The sequence below is a fragment of the Thunnus thynnus genome, chromosome 1 (genome assembly GCF_963924715.1).
Source record: "Thunnus thynnus chromosome 1, fThuThy2.1, whole genome shotgun sequence".
Taxonomy (NCBI): Eukaryota; Metazoa; Chordata; class Actinopteri; order Scombriformes; family Scombridae; genus Thunnus; species Thunnus thynnus.
Window position 1 is genome coordinate 31,179,878 of NC_089517.1, and position 22,450 is coordinate 31,202,327.

Genomic DNA, 22,450 nt, shown 5'->3' on the forward strand with positions numbered 1-22,450 from the left:
AGTACAATGTAAACTCCAGCTTAGTATAGATGGATCTATAGTGAAAAGTAGCGGCGTGCACAGCTCCAAGTCTTGAACAGAGTATTGGGTGCATGGTTGTGGCAAGGATGAAACAAACAAAACACGGGCACTCACAGATTTATTTTTTTATTATTTATTGTGGAGAGAAACAGATACGTTTCAGTCAGAGGCCATCATCAGTGTGATGCTTTTGATGACCGGTGTTTTGTTTGTTTTATAGATAGATCTATGCAGCTTTGCTTCATATAGCATAGAAGAAACATAGACACAGAGCCAATAAAAGGTGTTGTTCCTGTATTTTTCACATTTTATCTTTATCTCATGTATCCTTGCCCTAGTCTATGATGTGTATTCTTCCTAATTATTTTATCTTTGTTATAATGTTCATCACTGACAATGTGTCCAAGTTACACCACAAGGTGTATCAAAGAACTAACACAGTATAGTGATGCCATTGACCTCCAGGAAAAGGCTGGATGACCACTGCTAATAGTGTGGTGACGACTGGAGAGACAGTGGACAGCCTGGAGAGACAGCACCCAGGGCAGGGATGTTTAGCACACCAAGCTGCAGCTCTTGAGAGGAAGCACCCACAAATATGCTACGAAGAGCCTTTCAGAGAAATACCTCCGGGGGTGCCTGAGAGGGCACCCCAAACAGACGGATGTACTGGTAACAACCGAAGCTAATGAGCAAACAACTACGAGTGCAGTCTGCAGAGGGGGCAAGGTCTACAAAAACCCAAGGGGTCTAAAGATCCACCAGACCAAGGTGGGCTGCTTGAGGAAGGTGCAAGTGGTGCAATGAGAAGTGCTAGTATCTGATACAGCACCTGGTGAGACGGAGGAGGAGCCAGGCCCGAAGACACCCCACAGTGCCCAGAACCTCCAAGATCCATGAGCTACACCCCAAAGCAGACAATCAGAACATCATCAGGTTTTTGGCCTGCTGCCAAGAGTCAGAGTGGCTCCAGTTCAATGAAGATGTGGATGCAGACCACAGGCTCCAGACAACGAGCACCTTCATAATCAGCATCGCCTCAGAGAGGCTCAGTGTTGAGAAACAATGGGCCACTGAGACTACTCCAGGACCAAATCCAAACTGACAGGAGGTCAAGATCATCCAAATTAGACAAGAGTGAAGGACACTCAAGATCCAGTACAGAAAGGTAAATGAGGTAGAGAAGGCAGCCCTGGCAGAACTTCCAGGCGCGGTAAGAAAAAATCTAATCACCCTTCTGCACACTGAGTGGCACAGGAAGAAGGGGCAAAGAGAAGGCCCACAAGTGCAGTGCCTTAATTGCAAATCCATTTGGATTTAGGAAGAAGCTACTGGGACAGAAACGTAGTGGTCACCTGGAAGATCTACAGGGTGATCTGGAGGAAGAAGAAAGGTGCCTCAGCAGTGGAGATATGCAGAAGGCGTATGGATACCTAAGGAGGAGAACATAAGCAACATTGAGCAATTCAGGATGATCTCAATCCTCAGTGTGGAATATAAGACCCTCTTCCAGATTGTTATCAACGGGATTTCTCCTGAAGAACTCCTACATAGATGCTTCAGTGCAGAAGGGAGGAGTCCCAGGTGTTCAAGGATGCATAGAACACACAGGTGTGGTAAACCAACTGATCAGAGTGGCGTGAGAAAGGAGGGGAGACTTAGCAGTGTTGTGGCTGGACCTTGCTAATGCCTACAGATCAATCCCACACAAGCTAATAGAATCACCCTTGACTAAATACCATGTTCCAGAGAAGATCCGAAACTTCATCCTTGACTATTACAACAACTTTAGTCTGAGGGTGTCCTCTGGGACTTCGACATTAGTGTGTCATCGGCTAGAAAGGATGTCATCACTGGCTGCACAATTTCTGTGTACCTGTTTGCACAGGCCATGTATATGCTTGTGAAGTCTGCGGAAGCAGAGTACAGAGGTCCCTTGTCGAAATCTGGCACTCAATAACCCCCAATCAGAGTGTTCATGGATGACCTAATGGTAACGACAACATCAGTGCCTGAATACAGGTGGCTTCTTCAAGGACGTAAATGGCTCCTTATATTGGCAAGAATAAGCTTCAAGCCCACAAAAACCAGGTATCTGGTCCTCAGGAAAGGAAGAATAACTGACCAGTTATGCCTCTCTTTGGGAGACATCCATCCATCTGTGACAGAAAAGCCAGTCAAGAGCCTGGTTAAGATCTTCACCAGCAATCTGAAGGACACAGCAGCACGCCAAGCAACCAGTGATGACCTCAACACTTGGCTCTCCACAGTGGCCAAGTCAGGGCTTCCTGGAAAATTCAAGGCCTGAATGTCCTGCCTCGACTCCTCTGATCACTGCTAATCTACAAAGCCCCAGTCACCATCGTGGAGGGCTTCGAAAGGAAGATCAGCCAGTCCCTGAGCGGATGGGTAGGCCTGTTGTGGAGCCTAAGCAGCATCGCCCTGTACGGGCATAACACCAAGCTGCAGCTTCCTTTCAGCAGTCTGGCAGAGGAGTTCAAGGTCACCTGAGCCAAAGAAGTCCTGCTCTACCAAGATTCTGCTGACACCAAGGATCCCTCAGTGGGCATCAAGATCAGAACAGTTAAGCAGGCTGAGGCTAGGTTGCAGCACAGCATCCTGATGGGCACTGTGGCAACTGGTCGGGCCGGGCTCGGGAGCATTTCAAGACCTTGTTACAGTAAATCCTGAGGAAAGGAGAGGTGAAAGCTAATCCAGGAGGAGGTACGTGCAGAGGTGGAGGAAGCTCGCTATAGAGGAATGGTGGGTATGTGCAATCAGGGGGCCTGGACCAAGTGGGAACATACAACCGGCCAAAAGATCACCAGGGCAGAACTCTGAAAGGCAGAACCACACCGATTCAAGTTCTTGGCCCAGTCAGTGTATGATGTCCAACTTGTTCAGCTGGGGTCTGGCAAACTCACCTGCGTGCCAACTCTGCCAGAAAAGAGCATCCTCAGCTGCTGTCCAAAGGCCTTGGGAGAGGGGCAGTATCATTGGCACTATGACCAAGTTCTGCAGGCAGTAGCAAACACCAACTGCACTGGCATCAGCTACAGTAAGCAGTAACACCCAAAAAGGAGGGGAGAAGCCTCAGCCCCAGCCCCGGCCAAAGGCCAAGGGTGGACTGCTCACAACAGCAAGAGACTGGCAGTTCCTGGTCAACCTAGGGCGACAACTGAGGTTCCCAGACACCATTGTAGCGACCACACTCAGGCCAGACATGGTCCTGATGTCCATGGCAACCAAGCAAGTGGTTTTGCAAGAGCTAACTGTCCCCCTGGAAGGTCGGATGGAGGAAGCGCAAGAAAGGAAGAGAACCAGGTATGCAGATCTGGTAGCTGATTGTCGGAAGAATGGGTAGAATCGCTGTGAGCCAGCTGAAGTGGACTCCTGGGGATATGTGGACTGCAAAGAAGAAGAGTCATTAGGAACATCTTGGAAGCCACTGAAAAGGCTTCCCGTTGGCTCTGGTTGAAGAAGCGTAATGGCGTAATGCGCTACCTGGACACAAGTTTTGGGCTTGATAATCCCTGCTGCATCGGCCGGATGAGGGTGTCTGATGTTAAGACCTGAGTCACCTGATAACCTCAGGTTCATCACTGATGCTGTGTCCAGGTTGCACCACAAAGTGTATAAAAGAACTCCTTGTGTAAGTGTGACATTTATTGCATGTGTATTTACATGTATTTTTTTCTTAAGGATATCTGTTAGCAGTGAGATGGATAAATGTAGTAGTGGAAATTAGATATGAGATATGCTGCTTGTTAGAACAGCAAATATATACAAGTGTGGCTTTTTTATCATAAGCAATGCAAACATAAACATGGTGTAATTGTACCAAGGAGTGCTGATTTGTTGACAGCAGCACAGCACAACCCCTACTTTGACTGGCAGAGGATATGCAAATGTAAAAACAGGGACATTATTTGTAAACATATTATCACATTATAAGTAATGGATCAGTGTCATATATCTGCTCCTTTCTACAAACTGTGTGTGTGTGTGTGTGTGTGTGTGTGTGTGTGTGTGTGTGTGTGTGTGCATGTGTGACTGGGAGAGTGACAGTCACTAAATCCATTTCATATGATTTTTTTGTTTTTTTTTATACACAAGAGCTGAAAAGATGTATGTCATGCCACAGTTACAGGGAAAAGGATATTACTTACAGCTCTGAGTTAATGATTTCAAGCTGTCAATTCATTATTTATGCAACAACCTCTATATAAGAATTACTTTAGCTGTAGGAAACCAGGGTGGCTGTAGCACTGGGTTATTTGAAACATTCAGTATGAAAAGAATACCCATAGCAAAGAATCCAAAGAATAACCAGGTTTGACTGAAATGTTCAATAGGTCCACAGTAACCCACTCCCCCAGTAACCTGACAAAGTAAAAAAGGCAGAATGAAGGGATTTTTTTTTATTCTTTACTTTAATCAATTAAATTAATGCAAGATATATCTAAGGTTGAAACTGATTAGTTCACATGCCAAAACAGCCTTCCATTCAACATAGCTGCAAGAGATGGAGGGATGTTAACATTTCCTCATGGGGTAATTTAACCATCCCCCATTTTTTGCAAAACTGCTCAAACATGGAGAGAGGAAACACACAAGGAAGGGGAAAACAGATTGGTTACCAAGGCCCCCTCCATCTGCCATGTTCTCATACCAATAATGTCAATCTGTGCAGACAAAGAGAGGAGAGCCTCTAAGAGTAAAAAAAAACAAACTATTGTTTTCAGTGACCTACAGTATTCAAAAATTCTTTATTAAAACTGCTGTAGACATTTCTCTCTGTGGCCTTTATATTAATGTTAGCCTACAACTATTGTACCCCCTGCTTACAGCAACAATTACTGCAACTATGCAAGTGACATAGCAGGTTTTAACACAATAGGTCTCCTTCTATCTTACATCAAGAATTACTACCTCAAAGGGAACTGGATGTGCTGTTCATCCAAGTGACTTTTATTGGTTCTTTACTGGTGGTGGTTGGGTCCCATGTTTCTAAACCTGTGCTAATGATGTAGATGTCACATAATTATTGATGTTGCATGAAGACTAGTCATTTTTGCAGTGAGCAAAAACTGAATAGGGATTGATATTGAATTATTGGTCCCAGCATTGAGGTTATAATTAATTTACTTATACTACCAGTAGATTCATATACTGTATTTGAATTTAAATTAATTTTAATTTAATTTAATTCAATTTGCAAATAACAGTCCCTACTGCACAATCACATATTGTTAAGTGTGTCATAAAGTGTCTATGAAGATTCTCAGACTTCCAGGTCATAAAATATCTAGAAGTACTATGTGAGCCAGTTGGACTTGCTGTTTTTATCTTGAAGATGTTTAAATACTCATCCAAGAGGTTTCATCTGTTCTACAAACTGATTACAAGATTTATTAAGATTACATATGCAATTAAGATCACAACAGAGTCATCGCATAACTTAAGAGAAATTCAGTTGATTTGTATAAACCCATATCACAATATCTCAATACTAACTGCAGCCCAAGCTGTCTTAGAAAAAAAAAACTGCAGACAGAAGAAAGAGGCGGGTGGGTGGGGGGTTTCTTTGGTGATGCAATTCAAAGAGAGACTTCACCTTGGAGGGCTGGGGGTGCAGTGGGAGCCAAAGGTGGGGAAATGGTAATTATGCAAAATGAACAAGCTGTGTTAGTGTGTGAATTAGAAGGAAATGCCTGGAGAGGGATTTTTAGAATGGCATGTAAAGCTTGACTGAGTCTCCAGCTTATTAGTGCACCTAGATAAATCTAATAAGATACAAGAACCCTGTAATATATCTTATCTTCATGAAGTTATACTCTTATTTAATTTTTGTCAAGAATGTGTCAGAGAGGTGTTGATTTATGGACATGTTGGAGGCTTCTTTGTGGTATTGTGGTATTGTATTACACTGAATGGTGTCTCTATTTGTACACCCCCAGTGACATAAATAAGTGTGGACAATATCCCTTTTTGTACATTTTTGTTGATTTTTTTGTACAAATTTTGGGCACAGATGATTGAAAGAGGACCTTAGAGAAGTCATCTACGTCAAACTGGGGAAGCCATCCCTAAAAAGAGGAAGTGGGCTGCAACACTACTTGCAGGTGCTTTCCATTCTCATGTTGCCTCTAGTGCAGTTCACAATGCACATTGATTCGTACTGTAATTTTATTGCTTCAAGTTGTTTTTCTGGAAATTGTAGTGCAGATTCAATCAAACAAGGCAGAATATGTCTGATCACAAATGAGACATGATTTTATAAGTCTTCAAACAAGTTTCTTTGCTTTGGAAACAGTTGAAATGATCCTGAGAGAATATGATTTTAGTCCTCACTAAGAAATGAAACACTTAATATTATTCCTTTATCCCCCTCTTTCTCCCTCTCACATTGTTTCTCTCTCTCACTCTCTCTCCCTCTCCCCCATGCTGCATTGTCCACAAACTGGAGCACTGTATGGCATGTGGTGCAGAGAATGAGTCAGACTGCCCACCAGCTGTGAGCCTGGCTTGCCAATGCGGGGAGTAAAGACATTTCATGCAGGGCTGGCAACAGCCAACAAAATTGGTATGGGTGATTTACAGAGTTATTAGGATGGAAGCCAACAACAAGCAAAGGAAATGAACTTGAGGTATAGCCTACAGAGAAGTATTCAAATGACTGTTTAATGCTCCCTGCTAATTAACTGTGTATGCCATTAAATAGGATGACAGAAATCTCTGATTCTAAATGAATTCCTGCTCCCCACACTTTCTTTTGGAGGTCCTAGTGGCTTTCTCCGATAGGAAAAACATCATAATTTACTTTATTTTTTTACTACAGTTACACTGTAATCTCTATAGGCCAAGCAGGAGGTCATGTCCTCAGGATTATTTCTAGGAATCTGGAGGTTTTACAGACCTGCATGGGAGTTTACTACAATTATGTACAAATAAGGTTTTAAGATTGATTCTAATATTTCTTTAGAGTCAATACTCAATAGCCTATGTCTGTTTTTAGGCAAGAAAACTGTTTTTAGGCCTATTTATCAACCAGAATTATATTCCAAGCAGTGTGGAAAAGGCTTTGAAACAGCATTTAGGACAGATAAATAGATACATAAAATAATGAAAATAAAAGAATAGAGAAAAATTTATAGACTTTTTTGGTGGTCCTTTTTGGTAATGGTTCTGGTGGAAGCCCTGGTCAAGAGTTGTGTACCAAACCACCAAATAAAAATCTGGAATGCACAAATCTACAGTTTATAGATCCCATATGTGTAACCTGGGGCTTTGGTAGGCTACTAGCCTTTGCAATCCCTGACTTGCCATCAATGATCTAGATCTACTATTCATTCATGTTTCCTTCTTCCTCCAGGCACATGCACCACTTGCCTCCTGCGTGCAACTAGACGCTAAAAAGCCTATTATCCAATTAAGGGCCTTAGAGAAGGGGTAGTCCTTGGCACGACAATTTCCCAATTAGAGAGGAACATGCGAATTTGCTCCCCTACTTAGACACATGTGAACGGGGCATTCGTGTCCTCACAGAAAAAAAGAAACACTCCGTGTGTAACGATCTGTGTGTGAAAAAAAAGAGAAACAGAAATATGCACGCTTTAGTGAACGCCTTCATGCGTTGCCTCTCTTTCCTCTTGCCTCCCTCTTGGCTTTGTGTCAGTTTTTGCTTGCGGATTGGGAATGAGTGCGAAGAGACGCTGCCGCGGCCCAATCCCAGAGCTCGTTTCAAAAGCAGAAAGCCTCTTACATATGAGGAAGTAGCAGCAGTAGCAGCGGCAGCGGCAGTAGAAGCACAAGGAGGCTCCAGCCCCTCGGTCTCACCAGGTCCAGGCTGCGTCTCGCTGGCTGCTACAAACCCCGCTGTTCCTCAGGGCCCTCCGTCGGGTCGGATCTGGATCGGGGGTCTCTGGCGAGCCGTGGAGCGCGTCTTCGGAGCCACCTGGGTGCTTCTCCGCCATCGCTGGTGCCCGAGGAAGCGTCGAGCAGCTTTACGCACCCCGTATCCTGTCTGTGACTTCGAGTCGAGCGAGATTACAAGCTTCCAGGGAGGCGCTGCTGCTGCTGCTACAACCGAGGAAAGGAAGGGAGCGGGTGGAAACACCTTGACTTATTCGAGGAACATGAGTGGGTCCGCAGGGATCCCCAGTCCGAACCCAGCGGAGCGCGCCTCAGATGCGTCGGCGGAGCAGGGTATCGATGAGGTAATCACCGTGGATCAGCACTCGCAGGAGATGGGGACAGTCACGATAACAGTAGCTATTCAAGCGGCGGAAGACGAGGAACCCGAAGAATTGTCATCCAATAATATTGACTTCCTTGGAGGCAGCTGTAGCGAGGACGAAATCGGAAGACATGACAAATCAAGGTTTGAGTTATTTACTACTTTTAAGTCTTAATAGCAAATGATGTGGTAACAACAAGGGCAAACAAACACTGCTCTCTTGGCCTGTAAAGACTTTTACTTTCATGAATTTGTCAAATTTGTCTTGTTCAATAGATTGGGGGTAAACTATCACCCAAATAGGCTACAAGTGTAAGCTAAACACTGGGGTCAATGAGGTTAGAGGGTGAATGAAACGTTGTCCTCTTGCTGTCAAGGTTATTGCAACCCTACCAGTTTATTTCTGCGTCGGATTTTATCGCTTCACAGTATTGACCGGTAACTTCATTTGGTGAACAGCCAACACATGAGCAGAGCAGTTTGGGTATAGTTGTATTGTTTTTTGTTTCACTGAAAGAATGTCAGTTGTGTAAAAAGATGCTGTACAAATAAAACCACAATCTCAACAGGTGTATCACAGCGACAACAAAAGACAGCAAACATCAGAATGTGCGAGGACAATAGATGCTCACAATTGGGAGTGTAAATCCTCACAGTCATACCTCGGGGATATTATTATCTCCTGGGTGGGACGGCGGGAAAATGTTTAACCACCTGTAGGCAGCATCAGTGCTGGGAAAAGCAGGCACCTGAGGATAAAGGATGGCACCTTCACTTTAATCTAATTCCCCTGCGTCATGGCCTGCTATTTTTATCCTCTGGCCTATAAGTTCCCTACTCGGACTGGTTGCGCAAAGAGTGAGTCAGTGATAGAAAGGCCAAAGGGGAAAATAAATCGCTCTCTCCAAATCAAGCGTTTCAGTTTGTTTGTCGGTTACACCTTAATGGCTGTTTGGCACAAAGAGCTTCTGTAACACCTGTGCAGACCTTTGCTTTGCAACACGTTTGTCTCGCAGGATGTATTTTCACACGAGCTCTGATAGGAAGCATGCCCGGAACTCACAGGGAGAGGAAGTGCATAATGTCATTTTTCTTTACATGCTACTGTAACATTCCTTTAGAGAGTTACAGTGTGCTACTTAATACTGATTTGAGAGTGAACTTAATCACAGCCTATTTCCAGTATCCCTAGCATTCTTGCTGTGTTTTCTTTAATTTACATATTTAGATTATCTCGTTTGGCTGACAGTATTCTCTTTTATGCTTGTGGTTGTCTTCATCTGAAGTTCTGAGGAGGCTGTGGGCTCGTGCCAGCTGTGTGGTCAGCCGGCTAGAAAGCTGTTGACTGAGGGTGTGCGAGGGAGGGAAGGAGGGAGGATGCTGAAGGAGGTGATGAGTCATCCCACAAAATTTCATTCAGACCCTCACTCTAATCTGCCAGGCCAACTTACTGCACTGCTTCACAGCGTCAGCCAGGTGTCTGACTGAGATCAAAATGTGCCTAAAGTCTCTGCTCTGCAGTGTTTCTACCAGTTTTTGTAAATCGTGTGAAGTGGATTTGATGAGCTACCATATTCTGTGTGGGAGGGTGAGCCTGCGATTCTGCACCCTTCAGATGGAGAGGTCTTGGCACTTTCAGGATTGGTGGGGCACTGTGGTGTCGAGGTCTGGCACTGAGGCATGGTGACTATGGCTAGAGACACAGCTTGTCACTGCTGCAAGGAAAATGTGAAAAAGGGGAAGCAAATAGCAGCAGAGTCGATCTCTCTTAGCGCAAGCATGTTGCAGAGGGATGAGGATGTATTCCTGCCAACAACTTGTAAGCCTCTGGCTTATTGTATTAATGAAAATGAAATGTGTAACAGTTGTAATGCTGGCAGTTGAGTATATGAAGCAATCTGCTGCTTTCAATGATGTACTAGGGAAGAGTCTGCTGACCATGATGCATGTTGTCTTCCCACACACAGCGGTGCCGGGACCAGTGGAGGGGAGTTGGAGGAGGAGAGCTGGCAGCCCCCAGATCCAGAACTCATTCAAAAGTTGGTTGTTCAGATCGAATACTACCTGTCTGATGAGAACCTGGAGCATGATGCCTTCTTGCTCAAACATGTCAGACGCAACAAACTTGGGTTTGTCAGCGTCAAGTTGCTCACCTCATTTAAAAAGGTAACCATGTTTGCAAAGCACTCAGGCATACTCTGGAAGCACAATAGAAATCAATTTTAATTACCTGTCCTGATAAGGCTAGAAACTGCACACAAAGTCTTTGCTATTACAGGCTAAAAATACAGTGTACATATATGCTAAATAGTCCACTGGTAGCTAATGTTTTTTTTAATGTTATATTTTGATATTTCTGAGGTAGTCGACTGGGTATAGCGTACAACCAAAACCAGCATTCAAGATACTTGAACACTGACCAAAATGTTCAAATGAAGTTTAAAGCAAGGCTTGGAGAAAAGCATTTTTAAAATGGAAACCTTGATAAAGCTCCAAGTCTGCCATTTTTAATTCCAAATGACGCAGAGGCTCATGAGAATTGAATACCAATGAGTGTCCTATTCTGAGAGCACCGTCTGTGGAGGGACTGAAGCGCAAGAGATTCCTTTAAATTGGCTGTTTCTAGTGTCAACATGACTATCTGTTGAGGATGGAATAAGATTCTCACATTCATTCACAACAGCTGGTGCTACTTTAGGCTCATGCATGCAGATTTGTTGGTTGTTGTGTTTTTTTTGTTTATTTTTATCTGTTTATTCCACGAGTTATCGGATTCCCCACACACATTCATTTTTATAATAAACAAGGATTCAAATGTGAGGTGACTCATTTTAAACATGGGCACATTATACAGTGATAAATTGAATAATGCCATGAAACCAGGATGTTTGGTTGTGTTGAATCGGTTATAATGCCATCAGTACAGTTATTGATTCAGGAAGTATGACTAAAAGGAAGGCGGTACACACTACTAATTGATCCTGCTGATGGACTTAAATGAATGTTTTTCAACTGATGCTTCAAACAAAGAGAAGTTGTCACAGGGATCAAATTAGTGACCTAGTGTTTATGAGATGGCCCTCTTAAACCACTCAGCGTCCCACCTATGTAACACTAGCATTGTCTCTTTGCAGGTGAAGCACTTGACTCGTGACTGGAGAACAACTGCTTACGCTCTAAGACACTCAAAGATACTTGAGCTGAACGACGAGGGGCGGAAGGTGCGACGCAAGTCCGCAGTGCCAGTCTTTGCCAGCGAGTCATTGCCTAGTCGCATGCTGCTGTTAAGTGATTTGCACAGGTGGCCAGAGCTGGCTGCTCTCACAGGAGGCACTAAGGATAATGGAGGCAGTGAGGGAGGAGCCACTCAGCAGGAGCAGCTGATGAAGCTATTGCTGAAAGCGTTTGGAACATATGGCGCCATTGCTTCTGTCAGAGTCCTGAAGCCCGGGAAGGACCTGCCGGCTGACCTGAAGAGGCTGAGCGGCCGCTACACCCAGCTGGGCATGGAGGAATGTGCCATTGTGGAGTTTGAGGAGGTGGAGGCTGCTGTTAAAGCCAATGAAGCTGTGGGGAGCGAGGACGGAGGAGCCAGTTCGCTGGGGTTGAAAGTTGTCCTGATTGGCACCAAGCCGCCCAAGAAGAAGGTACCCAAAGAACGGCCGCGCGAGGAGGGAGGGATGCGCAAAAGTCGCTCGCTCAACAGCAGAGTACGAGAGCTTCAATACCACGGGGACGACTCGGCCTGCAGCTCCTCAGAGACGGAGAGCAATCCGACGTCGCCCCGGCTGGCCAGAAAGTCTCAGTCCTGCAACAAGCTCAGCCCCACTACTGCAGGCATCAGCTTCCAGAACAATCACCTGAGTCCTGGGATGTCCCCACGTAACAGTCCCTGGTCGAGTCCCCGTGCCAGCCCCTGTCCTCAACGCAAATCTCCTCATTCCCACAAGTCTCCTTTAGTCATCGAGGGCAGACTGAGCCCTGAGCCTGGGCGTCGCTGGGCAGACTACTCTTCGGACAGTAGCCTTACCCCTTCAGGGAGCCCATGGGTTCAGCGGCGCAAGCAGGTGGCATCTCAGGAGAGCAGTCCAGTTGGCAGTCCGATGCTGGGTAGAAAGATCCAGAACGCCGATGGCCTGCCACCAGGTGTAATGAGGCTGCCAAGGGGTCCTGATGGAACCCGTGGCTTTCACTGTGTCACTGTTGGTGAGAGGGGAAAGACTGCAGCCACTCAGACTTGATATGTAGAGGATCCTTATGCATTCCTTACCCCCCAGAGATAAAATGATGGAAATTTGAGCTGTTCTTGGCCTTGTCGCTCAGCCCCCACCTCACATTTAAGACTGTGTAGATATATTTTTGTTGAGTGCATCAGTTTTCAGTCTTTGTTATATTTTTATACGAGGTTTTGAGTTGACATGGTAACATTAGGGATTTACTAATGGAATTTTGAGTGAATGTAAATTGATATTTGTTTGAGAGAAAAATTCACAGACTCCATTGAAATGGACCATTTCACCTACATTGCTGTCTAAACTTGTTCTACATGGGGCAGGTTGGAGCACACTTTCTTTCTTTTTTTTTCTTTTCTTTTCTTTTCTTTTTTTTTAATTGAAAAGTGTCCTCTGTCTTGACGTATGTGTGTAAAAGCTCACAATATTGTCTGTGGATGCTGTGTAAATGTAAGTGGTGTGCGTGGCATAGGCACATGGACCTTATAGGGATATCACCATATGCCTTTTTTCTGTATTTGTCTACTGTGAGTTCCATTTTTACATGCTATTTAAACTGAGGCCATAATTGCTCCACTGCCATAAAGGTTGGACAGTTGAACTTTCACATGATTTTTTTATTTTTGCCTTTTTTAATTTCAACATTTTCAGTATGCTTTGGCACTTAGTTGGGAAAGGTCTCTTCTAGCCCTGTAAATGTTTATTTGTTTGGCAGGTAGCTGCTTTATTTATTTTTTAGCTTTATTTTTCCTTGTCATATTGGTTTCCATCAGTCTAAGCTCACAGTGAGGTTTGAGGGATGATCAAGTCAAGCAGGTCTTATGTTCTTGCATTTACATCTGAGCTGGGGTATTTGTACAGTGTGATTCCTATTGTACAAATAAATCACTAAAATTGCAATTGGCCTGACTTTTTTTCTTTTGTTTGTGACACATTTTTAGGTGGTTGTGACAGTCTGAAACAACAATGACTCAAGCTTATTTTTCATTTCAATATGTAAGGCAAGATAATGCTGCTGTGCCAAAACTGTAGAAGTGATTCCAGACTTGGAAAGCAGAATTGGCACACTGGTATGTTTTAAAATGGACTGCACAGATGGGAGGATGAAAAGAGAATTAATGGGTTATGAGCTATATCAGCCAGCTACAAGGAACAGAAAACTGACAAAATGGAAGAACAGGCCAGTCACAGAGGTGATTTATTCAAGCTCCCAATATCTTAGTATGTGCAACATCCAGAGATGGTATCACTCCCATTGGACTCCCAGTGGGTGTAAGTTTTGGATACAGATCATTAGGACAAGTGTAATGTCAACGTTTAAAGACTGCTGCAAATTTATAGAATCTAAATACAATATAAGTGGTTGCATTAGTGTTCATCCACACAAGTCAGTATGTAGCAGATGCACCTTGACAGCTACAGCATGAGCCTGTGGATGTGTCTGTATCAGGTTTGTGCATCTGGACTTCCCCTTTCTTCTTTGCTAAATCCCTGTCAAGTTGCATGGTGACTGTGACAAAACAGCAATTCTTTCACGTCTCACCACAAATTCATGATGATTGTGGTTTGGATTCAGAATTGGCCAGTGGACTGTGTCATTGTTGTTTTGAATACAGTACATTCCTGCATAACTTTGGATTTATGTTTGGGGTTTGTTGTCCTGCTGGAAAATAAATCATCCTCTGCAGTTCTCTGGCAGACTGAAGCAGGTTTTCCTGTCTCTGTTTTGCTGCATTTATGTTAACCTCTTCTTTCACAAGCCTTCCAGGGCCTGCTACACAGGAGCATCCCCACAGCATGATGCTGCCATCATCAACAGGTTACATGCTGGGGATGATGTGTATCTGCTGATGTGCAGTGTTTGACTTGCATCACACACAGGATTTCGTGTGTTTGATGTCTCACCAGACCACATAACTTTCCTCCATTTTGTGTTAGTCTGCTACATGTCTTCTAGCCTAGATGTCAGCTAGTGACAGCCGTAAAGGTGCAGCTGGAGGAGCAGCAGCTGTTGTTTTCAGTGTGTCCCGTCTCAGCCGTGGAAACCTGCAGCTCCTTCATATTGTCCTCTTGGTGGCTTCTTCACTAACGCTCTCACAAAAACACTTTTATTGGGGATTTATTTTTGAAGGCTATTCAGTATTGGAAGTGTTCTGGTACCCTTCCCTATCCACTGTTAGCTTTGTCTCAAATTCATCTGGAATGTTCCTCTTTTTTTTGCCATGAAATGGTCCCACAGCTGGATACACAGCTATGTTGAAAACACTTGTCACTCCCCAAATACACACAGGTGATCTCTTATTCTGCTAACCACATGCTTTTTTAAAAAACAAAAAAACAAAACAAAAGGAAGCACTGCTGATGATTTGTATGCCATAGCAAACGGTACATGCAATCATTTATTTTGGTTTATATTTGTTCTTAATTTAGATGCCACTGTAGAAATTTGCTTTTATGTCTCTGTTAAATTGTCCTCTGTTGATTAGTGTCAAAAAAAGCTAATTACACCATTGTGATTCAGTGTTGTGTTACAATATGAAATGAAAAAGTGTGGAGGTGAATATTTATGGGCACTGTAATTTGTGCCACATCCTCAGATGGTTTCAAATGCTCCTTAGAAAATTGTGAGAGAAAAGGAGCAAACATTGGGTTTATAGTTGTTAGACTTTTGGATTCATGCTGTTACAGTATTCTGTTTATCCACTTTTTTATTAGAGATGCTATCTCTTGTAGGAGTGAGCATAATGTGAGGACACAATCTGCTAGGTATAAAGAGGGTCAGAACCTATGCTTCAAAATTCAGAGCTGTGATGGTACTAAGTGGGATTGCGTAAGAGTGGGATGAATAAACTTTTGTTCTCCTCTTTCCATGATTAGCAATGCAAAATTAGGAAGTCGTGATACTGTCTGTCTTTGACAGACAATATTTTGGCTCTACTGCTGATGATGTTCATTATAACCATGTGAATAATTACTGTTTGGGATAAGTACCATAAAATTAAACTATTATTCTCATGAGACGAAGTTCTATATAATTATCTTTAAGAATGGTTTCATACTCACAGCAAATGGGAACTTCATAAAGAGAAATAATAGCAAAAACCAAATACCACTCTGGCCATTATTTGTAATTGAGCAGTATCCATTGATGTGTGAATACAAAGTTATTCAGTGCAGTCATTTAGTTGTTTATTTCAGACTTGATGTTTCCCAGACATAATCAGTAAGATGTGGTGATCAGATCACATCTGTTAAAGAAGAGTACCTTCCAGCTTTGTGTATGTGTCCAGTATTATAGAGTTTGTCACATCATTGCGCACTAAGCATTATGTTCTACCATCATCTTATTCATCATACTGTTTTAAATGCACATACTTACACACACAGACATACAAAAATACACTTGTTCAGTATGCGTTACATGTAATATACATTGACAGCTGACATAAGGTCACAAATGCATGTAAACTCATACATGCCTGCACATGACCACATATTTTGAGTCAGACAAACTGAAGTCCCTCTGGGGCAATCGGGGGCAACAAGAATATATTGTGGATTCAGGATTATGAAGCCTTTCGTCAATATTTCATCATAACATGACATAAAATACAAAATTGTGTCCCTATAAATATAGGTTAGCATTTCATGTCTCTTCCTCAACTCAGGATACATGACTAACACTTGCATCAGTCTGTGGGAGGGAGTGAGAGGGAGTATAGGCTGTGAGCCACTGGTGTCAAATTTGAGGAACTAGAATGAGGGTGGAGTAAATTTACAACAGTCTGAACAAAGCAGCCAATTGGAAAAGTCGACACAAAACCCACGAACGTACTAGAAAGGAAATTATTTTTTTGCTTCGTGCTTTTTTTTTTTTTTTTTTTTTGCACTCTCATTATGTAACATAAGCACAGAGACATCGACATCTATTGTGGAATTAAATGGTGCTGTTGTAAAAACTTAAGCATAACTGATTTACTTAAATGACTGCACTATATAACCCTGCCACTCTCTGCTGAACAGGTTTCACCACTGCTAGCTCTCCTTCTGTCACACGCCTGTAGGTTACATAGGCTTCTGGCACCACTCACTGTGTTTAATGTGAGAAAAAGCACAGACATCTGTGAAAATGACCTCCGCTAATAATAGAGCTCTGAATTCCTATCAGAGGCTGCAGGGAGAACAGCATTCAATCAGAAGAAACATGCTCATGGCCCCTTCAATCAAAGCATCTGTCCTGCTCAAGTTCAATATCCTCAAATGACGTGGACCTCTTACCTTGCAGGTGATGGAAAAAAAGACAAATGTGTCTCTCTTTAAGGAATTGAAAGAACATCAGAAAGAAAATCAAGAGGGATTTTATCCAGGAATATTGTTCAAACAGTCAACTAATGATGCAGGCTGCTTGCTTAATGAAAATTAAACTAGAAAGGGATCTTTAAGTATATTTGTGTTTATACTCTACAGTCAATAGCTTGTTCAGCTTTTCTTTTGCCATCAAACTTCACTGTTTTACTGTAAAACCTGACCACGTTGCAGTGTGATCCACCACAGTAAATGAAAACATTAGCCATAGTTATCATATATTGACTGACAGTTTGTTAGTACTAGAAACACAATTAGATAAACATGTAATATTTCACAATTTTATTTACATAACTTAAAAAAAATGTAATTTACAGTGTTGCAACAGAAAAAAAATGACTTGGCATCAAAAACAGAATTTACATGAACTGAGAGGTGAACCAATTTATGCCACACAGTATCAAGAAAAGATCCTACAGTGTTAGTACACAGATAGTATTTTGTTGCAATGTGAAGAATGATATGTGTTTGGGGAAAAATACCATTTGAATGCACCGGATATCTCAAACATGGGAAACCAAAACTGACTGTGTCAAAATATGTACAAACACATATTGTTAGAGATTGTAATCTAAAGGTTGCAGTAAGTGATGACAGCAATTATAGTTCTTGCACCTCTGCTCCCTTCTGGTTTTTTACCGGTTTCAGTTGCTGTCTGAACCTATAGTGCATCTTGTGCATTATTCATAAACCATATGAACTTCAACAATGAACTCAAACTTGTCAACACTTGATATGAGCTTTTGAAAGGCCAGGGTATTATTATATATTGCCCTTGGGGCAATGTTCTTACAGTTGTGGCCTGCATTGCTGACTCAATGTAAGAAAAAAAAGTACATGCAAAGTAACTGTTGTATTCATCTACAGATACAACTATCTGCTGCCTGTTAAAACACGTGAACATATACTTTCCTTCTGCATATTCATGCTTTCTTTCAACATATAAATATTACCTTTCGGTTTGTCTACTGTTACCATAAAAGCTCTGTAGCCATGGTTACCATTTGACCCCCACTGATGCATTTACCTTGCCATAAGGGAAGAGCAACACATGGCTCCAAGGTGACAGGATGTCTGTGAAAGCACAGCTCCACAGGAAACCAAACATATCTATATATCAGCATGACAGAGCCTAACCATCAGTTAAGTCAAACTGACCCGATAGACATAATTACTGGCTCCTCATCCCCCTGCACAGCTCCATCTGCAGAATCTCAACAGGAGACGGACGCAGAATGATTGGGATTGATCTGGTGGTTGTGTGGGTAGAGTCATCCTTGGTGTGATGAAGAAAAAACTTCCTTTCTAGCAGATGGGATGGGGATGTGTTGCACAACAGGCTTAGATGGGCAAACGTGCTAAGAACACGGCATCTCAGATCTTCATTCTTTGAGAGTGAAGCAGAACAGGGTGCAAACCATCCAGCCATGTCTCAGAGCTTTGTTTCAAATGTAGAGCGAACCGTCAGCAGGTCCCACATAACCAACCCCTATCAGAAGAACATCTATCAAAGTCCAAATGCCCAGGCCTCCAAAACTGAACAGCTTGCCCAGACCCTCTCTCCACTGGCCCAGATAAAATCGATCTGCTCCAAAACCACCAAGTGTAATGCTACAGAAAGCGGTGAGAGAAAAAAAGAGAGAAAATCAGAGATGCTTTTAGAGCACACATTCTGATTCAACAAGGACTTTTTAAGACTGTTTACAGCATCAAAGCCGGCCATAACTCGCAGGCTTACCTGAGTGCTAGTGCTGTTGACCATTTGTATCCTCCAGTCCAGTTGCAAAATAAACGTTTATTAAAACGTCTGTTACCTGCAAAAGGAAAAAGACCTTTAGCGGACATTTCCCAAACAAACGAACAAAACTAAAACCACATTAAATTTCAGGAAAACAAATTAACATAACTGAAAGCACATTTCCCTTGACACATGTGCAATATACAAACATTTCTAGAAAATAACAATTGACGACATATCAACAAAATGTGTTTAATTTTGTAAAATATTGTGTTTTTGGTTTTCAGTCTGGCTCTTGACTGTGTGATGATCTATCTGAGGAGATCATGGATCATATGCACTAAACATTTTCAAACCAGGTCTTTTACAAATGATACACATTCCTAAGACATATTCACTGAGCTGTCAAGAGCAACTTTTATTTAAAAAAGAAAAAAGTGAGAAGAACTCTTAATAAGAACAAAGTGTGTGACTGGCCTTCTTTGTCATGAATGACCTTATTTACTACGTTATGATTGGTTGATATGAGGATTGGTCAGATATTGCTAAACCCATTATGAAAACACAGTTGAAAATACTGTTCTCATATTGACAGTTAAGATGTTAAGAGTGATAAACGTTATATAGTTATATTAATTTTAAATTATACTTCTTTATTTTATTGTGACAACAGAAAACTAAAAGTCCTCTAAGTCCTGAGGACGAGGACTAAAAACCACATGGGCCATAATCACTTAAATGTAAGATATTCAGATACTACAACATTAAAAATGTCAGTGGTCTAACAACTACATACACAGTTACTGTAAATGTGCATCAGAAAAAAACCCCCAACTGATTTTCTACCATTTTCTTCCCCATACATGTTCTGCATTTCCCTTTGACGAACAGGAAATTATCACATTATTTATCACTGAAAGAATGTGAAACCCTGCATTGGAATCTTTAGAGAAACCACAAATGGCTAAGTTCCATTTGTAAACATAGGCTGAACAAGAAAATCAGTAAAAACCCACACTTCCCTCAGGCACTACACACACACACTTACTCCACTGATGACTATCTTAAGAGTCATCTCTACTCTAAAGACACCAAGCAACCTTTAAAGCAGATCCTTTTTCATACCTATACAATGTACATGACCTAACACGTCACAGGTGGTGTTGTATCGCTTGCGTGGGCAGGACACTGTCATGCAGTTAGTAGAGTCTTTGCATTTGTACTGGGAAGGATCCAGCTGCCAGCAGAACTGACACACGATGGAGAGAGAGAAGTTGGTTTGTTGCTGTCCTGACTCTCCCTGCAATAAACACAAAAACACATCACGTCATCACTACAAAACAGTTTCTAAATTAAAGCACAAGAGCTTTTTATTACAATCTCTGATTCTACCACTATGCAAAACAATTTGTCTTGGTGACTTTAATCAAGAAAGATACAGACAACTTCTAGTGTCACAGCTGACATAAATGCTACAAGAACAATAAGACCATATGTGCCAGTTATCACAACATAAACTGCTACTCACTATACAGTGAACTCCTTTGTTGGGTCTACAGGTGAAGGAAGCTGGTTTCCCGTATGTGCAGTTGTGGTGGTAACTGCAGTTAATGCATTCAGCTGGCAAGCGACTGCACAATCCCCCACTAGGACAGGTTGAAGTGTTGCTCTTTTTATCTGCAGGAGAGGCTGAAATATAGCAAACATAAGGAGTTCAATTTCTAACTAGAATAATCTATGCGATGTAAGCAAGATTTTGTGCAAGTTTGATATTTGAATTTATTTATGGGGTCATTAATGGGTGTTGCAACAGCGTATGTGTTGGGAGAAGCAGGGTTGTGACTGAAACCCTTTGAATCTCTTTCCAAATTGGGAAAAAATGGGAAGTGAATGACTAACACTCTGTCCTCAACAAAAAGGCCATCAAAGAGTCCTTGAAGAGGGGCCATTTACTCCTGATTGCTCCATTCAGGCTGCCTACTAGCCAGCAAAAGAAATGTGCCATGAGGAAGGCTAGAAAACACGAGAGCAATGTTCTCTTTGATGTGACAGAGGGAGAAAATTTAAAATATAACCTTTCATTTGAAAACTTAAAATAAAACATAGAAAAAGCATTTGAATGTTGAACAATCCTTTCAAGACTAGCCATTGTTTCTCTATTCTTGTTTCTATTATGAAAGTTTTAGAAATAAAAATGTTACATTACAAATACCCAGTGTACCTGTGTATTATATATTATGGATATAGACAGATTTGCAGTTTATAGTTGGTGGTGTTGGTGATGAATTCCTTTCTGATAACACTATTCTTGAGTAGGAGAGTGCTGTGAGGCTCATAAGACAGTAGATATGATTTCAGCAAATGTATTCTGTGAAATAACTGCATGTCATTAACCTCAGACTTAAGGGTAGTAAATACTTAAAACAGTGCCTTATTTCTCTATAAGTTTTTTCTGCAAAAAATGTAAGAGTGGGTCCCTTAAATGTATATTGATTGAATTTATTTATTGGGACAGTGTACAGTTTTTAACATAAAAGATGTACTGCACCGGAGTTAGCTCAAAGCTAATTTACATCCGCAGTCCCCCACATATGTCATCCTAAAACACATTCTGGTTGAGTGTTTACCTGAGGCTGGAGCAGAGACCTCTGGGCTGGTGATGACAGAGCCACGCTGGGCATCTCTGGCGTAGGGGAGCTCCTGGCCAATATGAGAGCTCATGTATCCTAAAAAGCAAAAAGAGGATATAAGACATGAGTCCAAATCTGCTATGACTGTAGTAAACAAACCTACTATATACAAAACATATTGTAATGATTGCAGAATTGGGCACCGTTAGCATTTGTTGAAGTCATTGTTACAAGAGAATGACAAGCCAAACGTATGTTAAGTCATTTATTAAGATGTAGTTCAGGCGCTTTAAGATAGTAACATAGACATGCTTATTTTCCTAACCGCTAACATTTCTGCTTTACAATAACTTTAACCTATAGTACAAAGAGGTGTTAGTTGGCAACAAGGTGTTACTCTCTGCTTGGAGAGTTAAACATAATGAGAAAATATCGGTGTCTCTAAAATGTTGTGTCTTGTCACTTTTTAAAAATTATTTAACAGTTAACTTACACCAAAAATATGACTAATTTCGACGTGACGCCCTCCCCAGCCAAAGACGTTAGCTTACCTGTAACGTTAACTAACTCATTGTAGCTGTTTTCCAGGGCTTGTAGAATATTAACACAGTCAGTAAAATACTATTCAAATGCTCACGGATGTCTGTTGTATTTGCCAAACATCTGTTCAATCAGTGCAACTCAATGCTTCACATGTTTTCATTGCTAGATGTGAGCTTGCTAGCTAGCCAGATGATGCTAACTCAGGGAGAGGAAGGCTAACGTTGGTACGATAATGTCAATTTACACATATGTAAGCTGGCCATACACACAACAATGGTGGCGTAAGTCTGTAACATACCGTTGACACACTGTAAGACCAGGTCCATAAACAACACGAGAACAATTCCGTAGGTTTTGAAGCACCGTCCTCGGTCCGGTCTCCATATCTGACAGATAGTAGCCATTGTTGCCGCAGAGTGAGACGACCCTGTCTTCACGTCCCGTAGGAGAAAAAAGCGTCAGCGATCCTTCAGTAGTCTGACGCAAGAGGAGTTTTACGAATCAGTTTCTCTTATTAATGCCGTTAAGATGCCACACAGGAGGAACTCAGCTGACACAAATAGATCATAATGCGATTGTTACATTCAACCATTCACACACGTCTTGGATTAGGTCTAAGCACACTACAATATTCTTGAGAGTGATGACTGTATTATAATGACCATTATTAATACAAATGTTC

At 42.0% G+C, this 22,450-nt stretch overlaps 2 protein-coding genes and 1 pseudogene across 2 annotated transcripts; 2 read left to right on the plus strand and 1 right to left on the minus strand.

Annotated features, from left to right (window-relative positions):
- The first annotated feature begins 497 nt into the window (after window positions 1–497).
- LOC137188983 (uncharacterized) lies at window positions 498–3,863 on the plus strand (annotated as a pseudogene).
- Window positions 3,864–7,369: 3,506 nt separating this feature from the next.
- larp6a (La ribonucleoprotein 6, translational regulator a) lies at window positions 7,370–13,392 on the plus strand. The gene is made up of 3 exons (XM_067595477.1): window positions 7,370–8,404; window positions 10,228–10,426; window positions 11,395–13,392. The coding sequence occupies exons 1-3, from the start codon at window positions 7,629–7,631 to the stop codon at window positions 12,499–12,501; spliced, it is 2,082 nt and encodes a 693-aa protein (XP_067451578.1). The 5' UTR covers window positions 7,370–7,628; the 3' UTR covers window positions 12,502–13,392.
- A 3,732-nt stretch (window positions 13,393–17,124) lies between these two features.
- On the minus strand, window positions 17,125–22,222 carry tm2d3 (TM2 domain containing 3). The gene is made up of 6 exons (XM_067595539.1): window positions 22,067–22,222; window positions 21,223–21,321; window positions 20,124–20,284; window positions 19,721–19,895; window positions 18,596–18,671; window positions 17,125–18,468 (listed from the first exon to the last, which is right to left on the minus strand). Exons 1-6 carry the CDS (start codon window positions 22,170–22,172, stop codon window positions 18,303–18,305), a joined length of 783 nt encoding a protein of 260 aa, XP_067451640.1. The 5' UTR covers window positions 22,173–22,222; the 3' UTR covers window positions 17,125–18,302.
- Between the last annotated feature and the right edge of the window lie 228 nt (window positions 22,223–22,450).

What these genes read in the sequence shown, in the direction of transcription:
- larp6a (XM_067595477.1), top strand. Translation starts at nt 7,629, where the DNA reads ATGCACGCTTTAGTGAACGCCTTCATGCGTTGCCTCTCTTTCCTCTTG. An exon ending in GGAAGACATGACAAATCAAG is followed by an intron (nt 8,405 to 10,227) that starts GTTTGAGTTATT and finishes TCCCACACACAG; the next exon opens with CGGTGCCGGGACCAGTGGAG. An exon ending in TGCTCACCTCATTTAAAAAG is followed by an intron (nt 10,427 to 11,394) that starts GTAACCATGTTT and finishes GTCTCTTTGCAG; the next exon opens with GTGAAGCACTTGACTCGTGA.
- tm2d3 (XM_067595539.1), bottom strand. Translation starts at nt 22,172, where the DNA reads ATGGCTACTATCTGTCAGATATGGAGACCGGACCGAGGACGGTGCTTC. An exon ending in GGTCTCTGCTCCAGCCTCAG is followed by an intron (nt 20,285 to 21,222) that starts GTAAACACTCAA and finishes GCTATATTTCAG; the next exon opens with CCTCTCCTGCAGATAAAAAG. An exon ending in TCAACAGCACTAGCACTCAG is followed by an intron (nt 18,469 to 18,595) that starts GTAAGCCTGCGA and finishes CGCTTTCTGTAG; the next exon opens with CATTACACTTGGTGGTTTTG.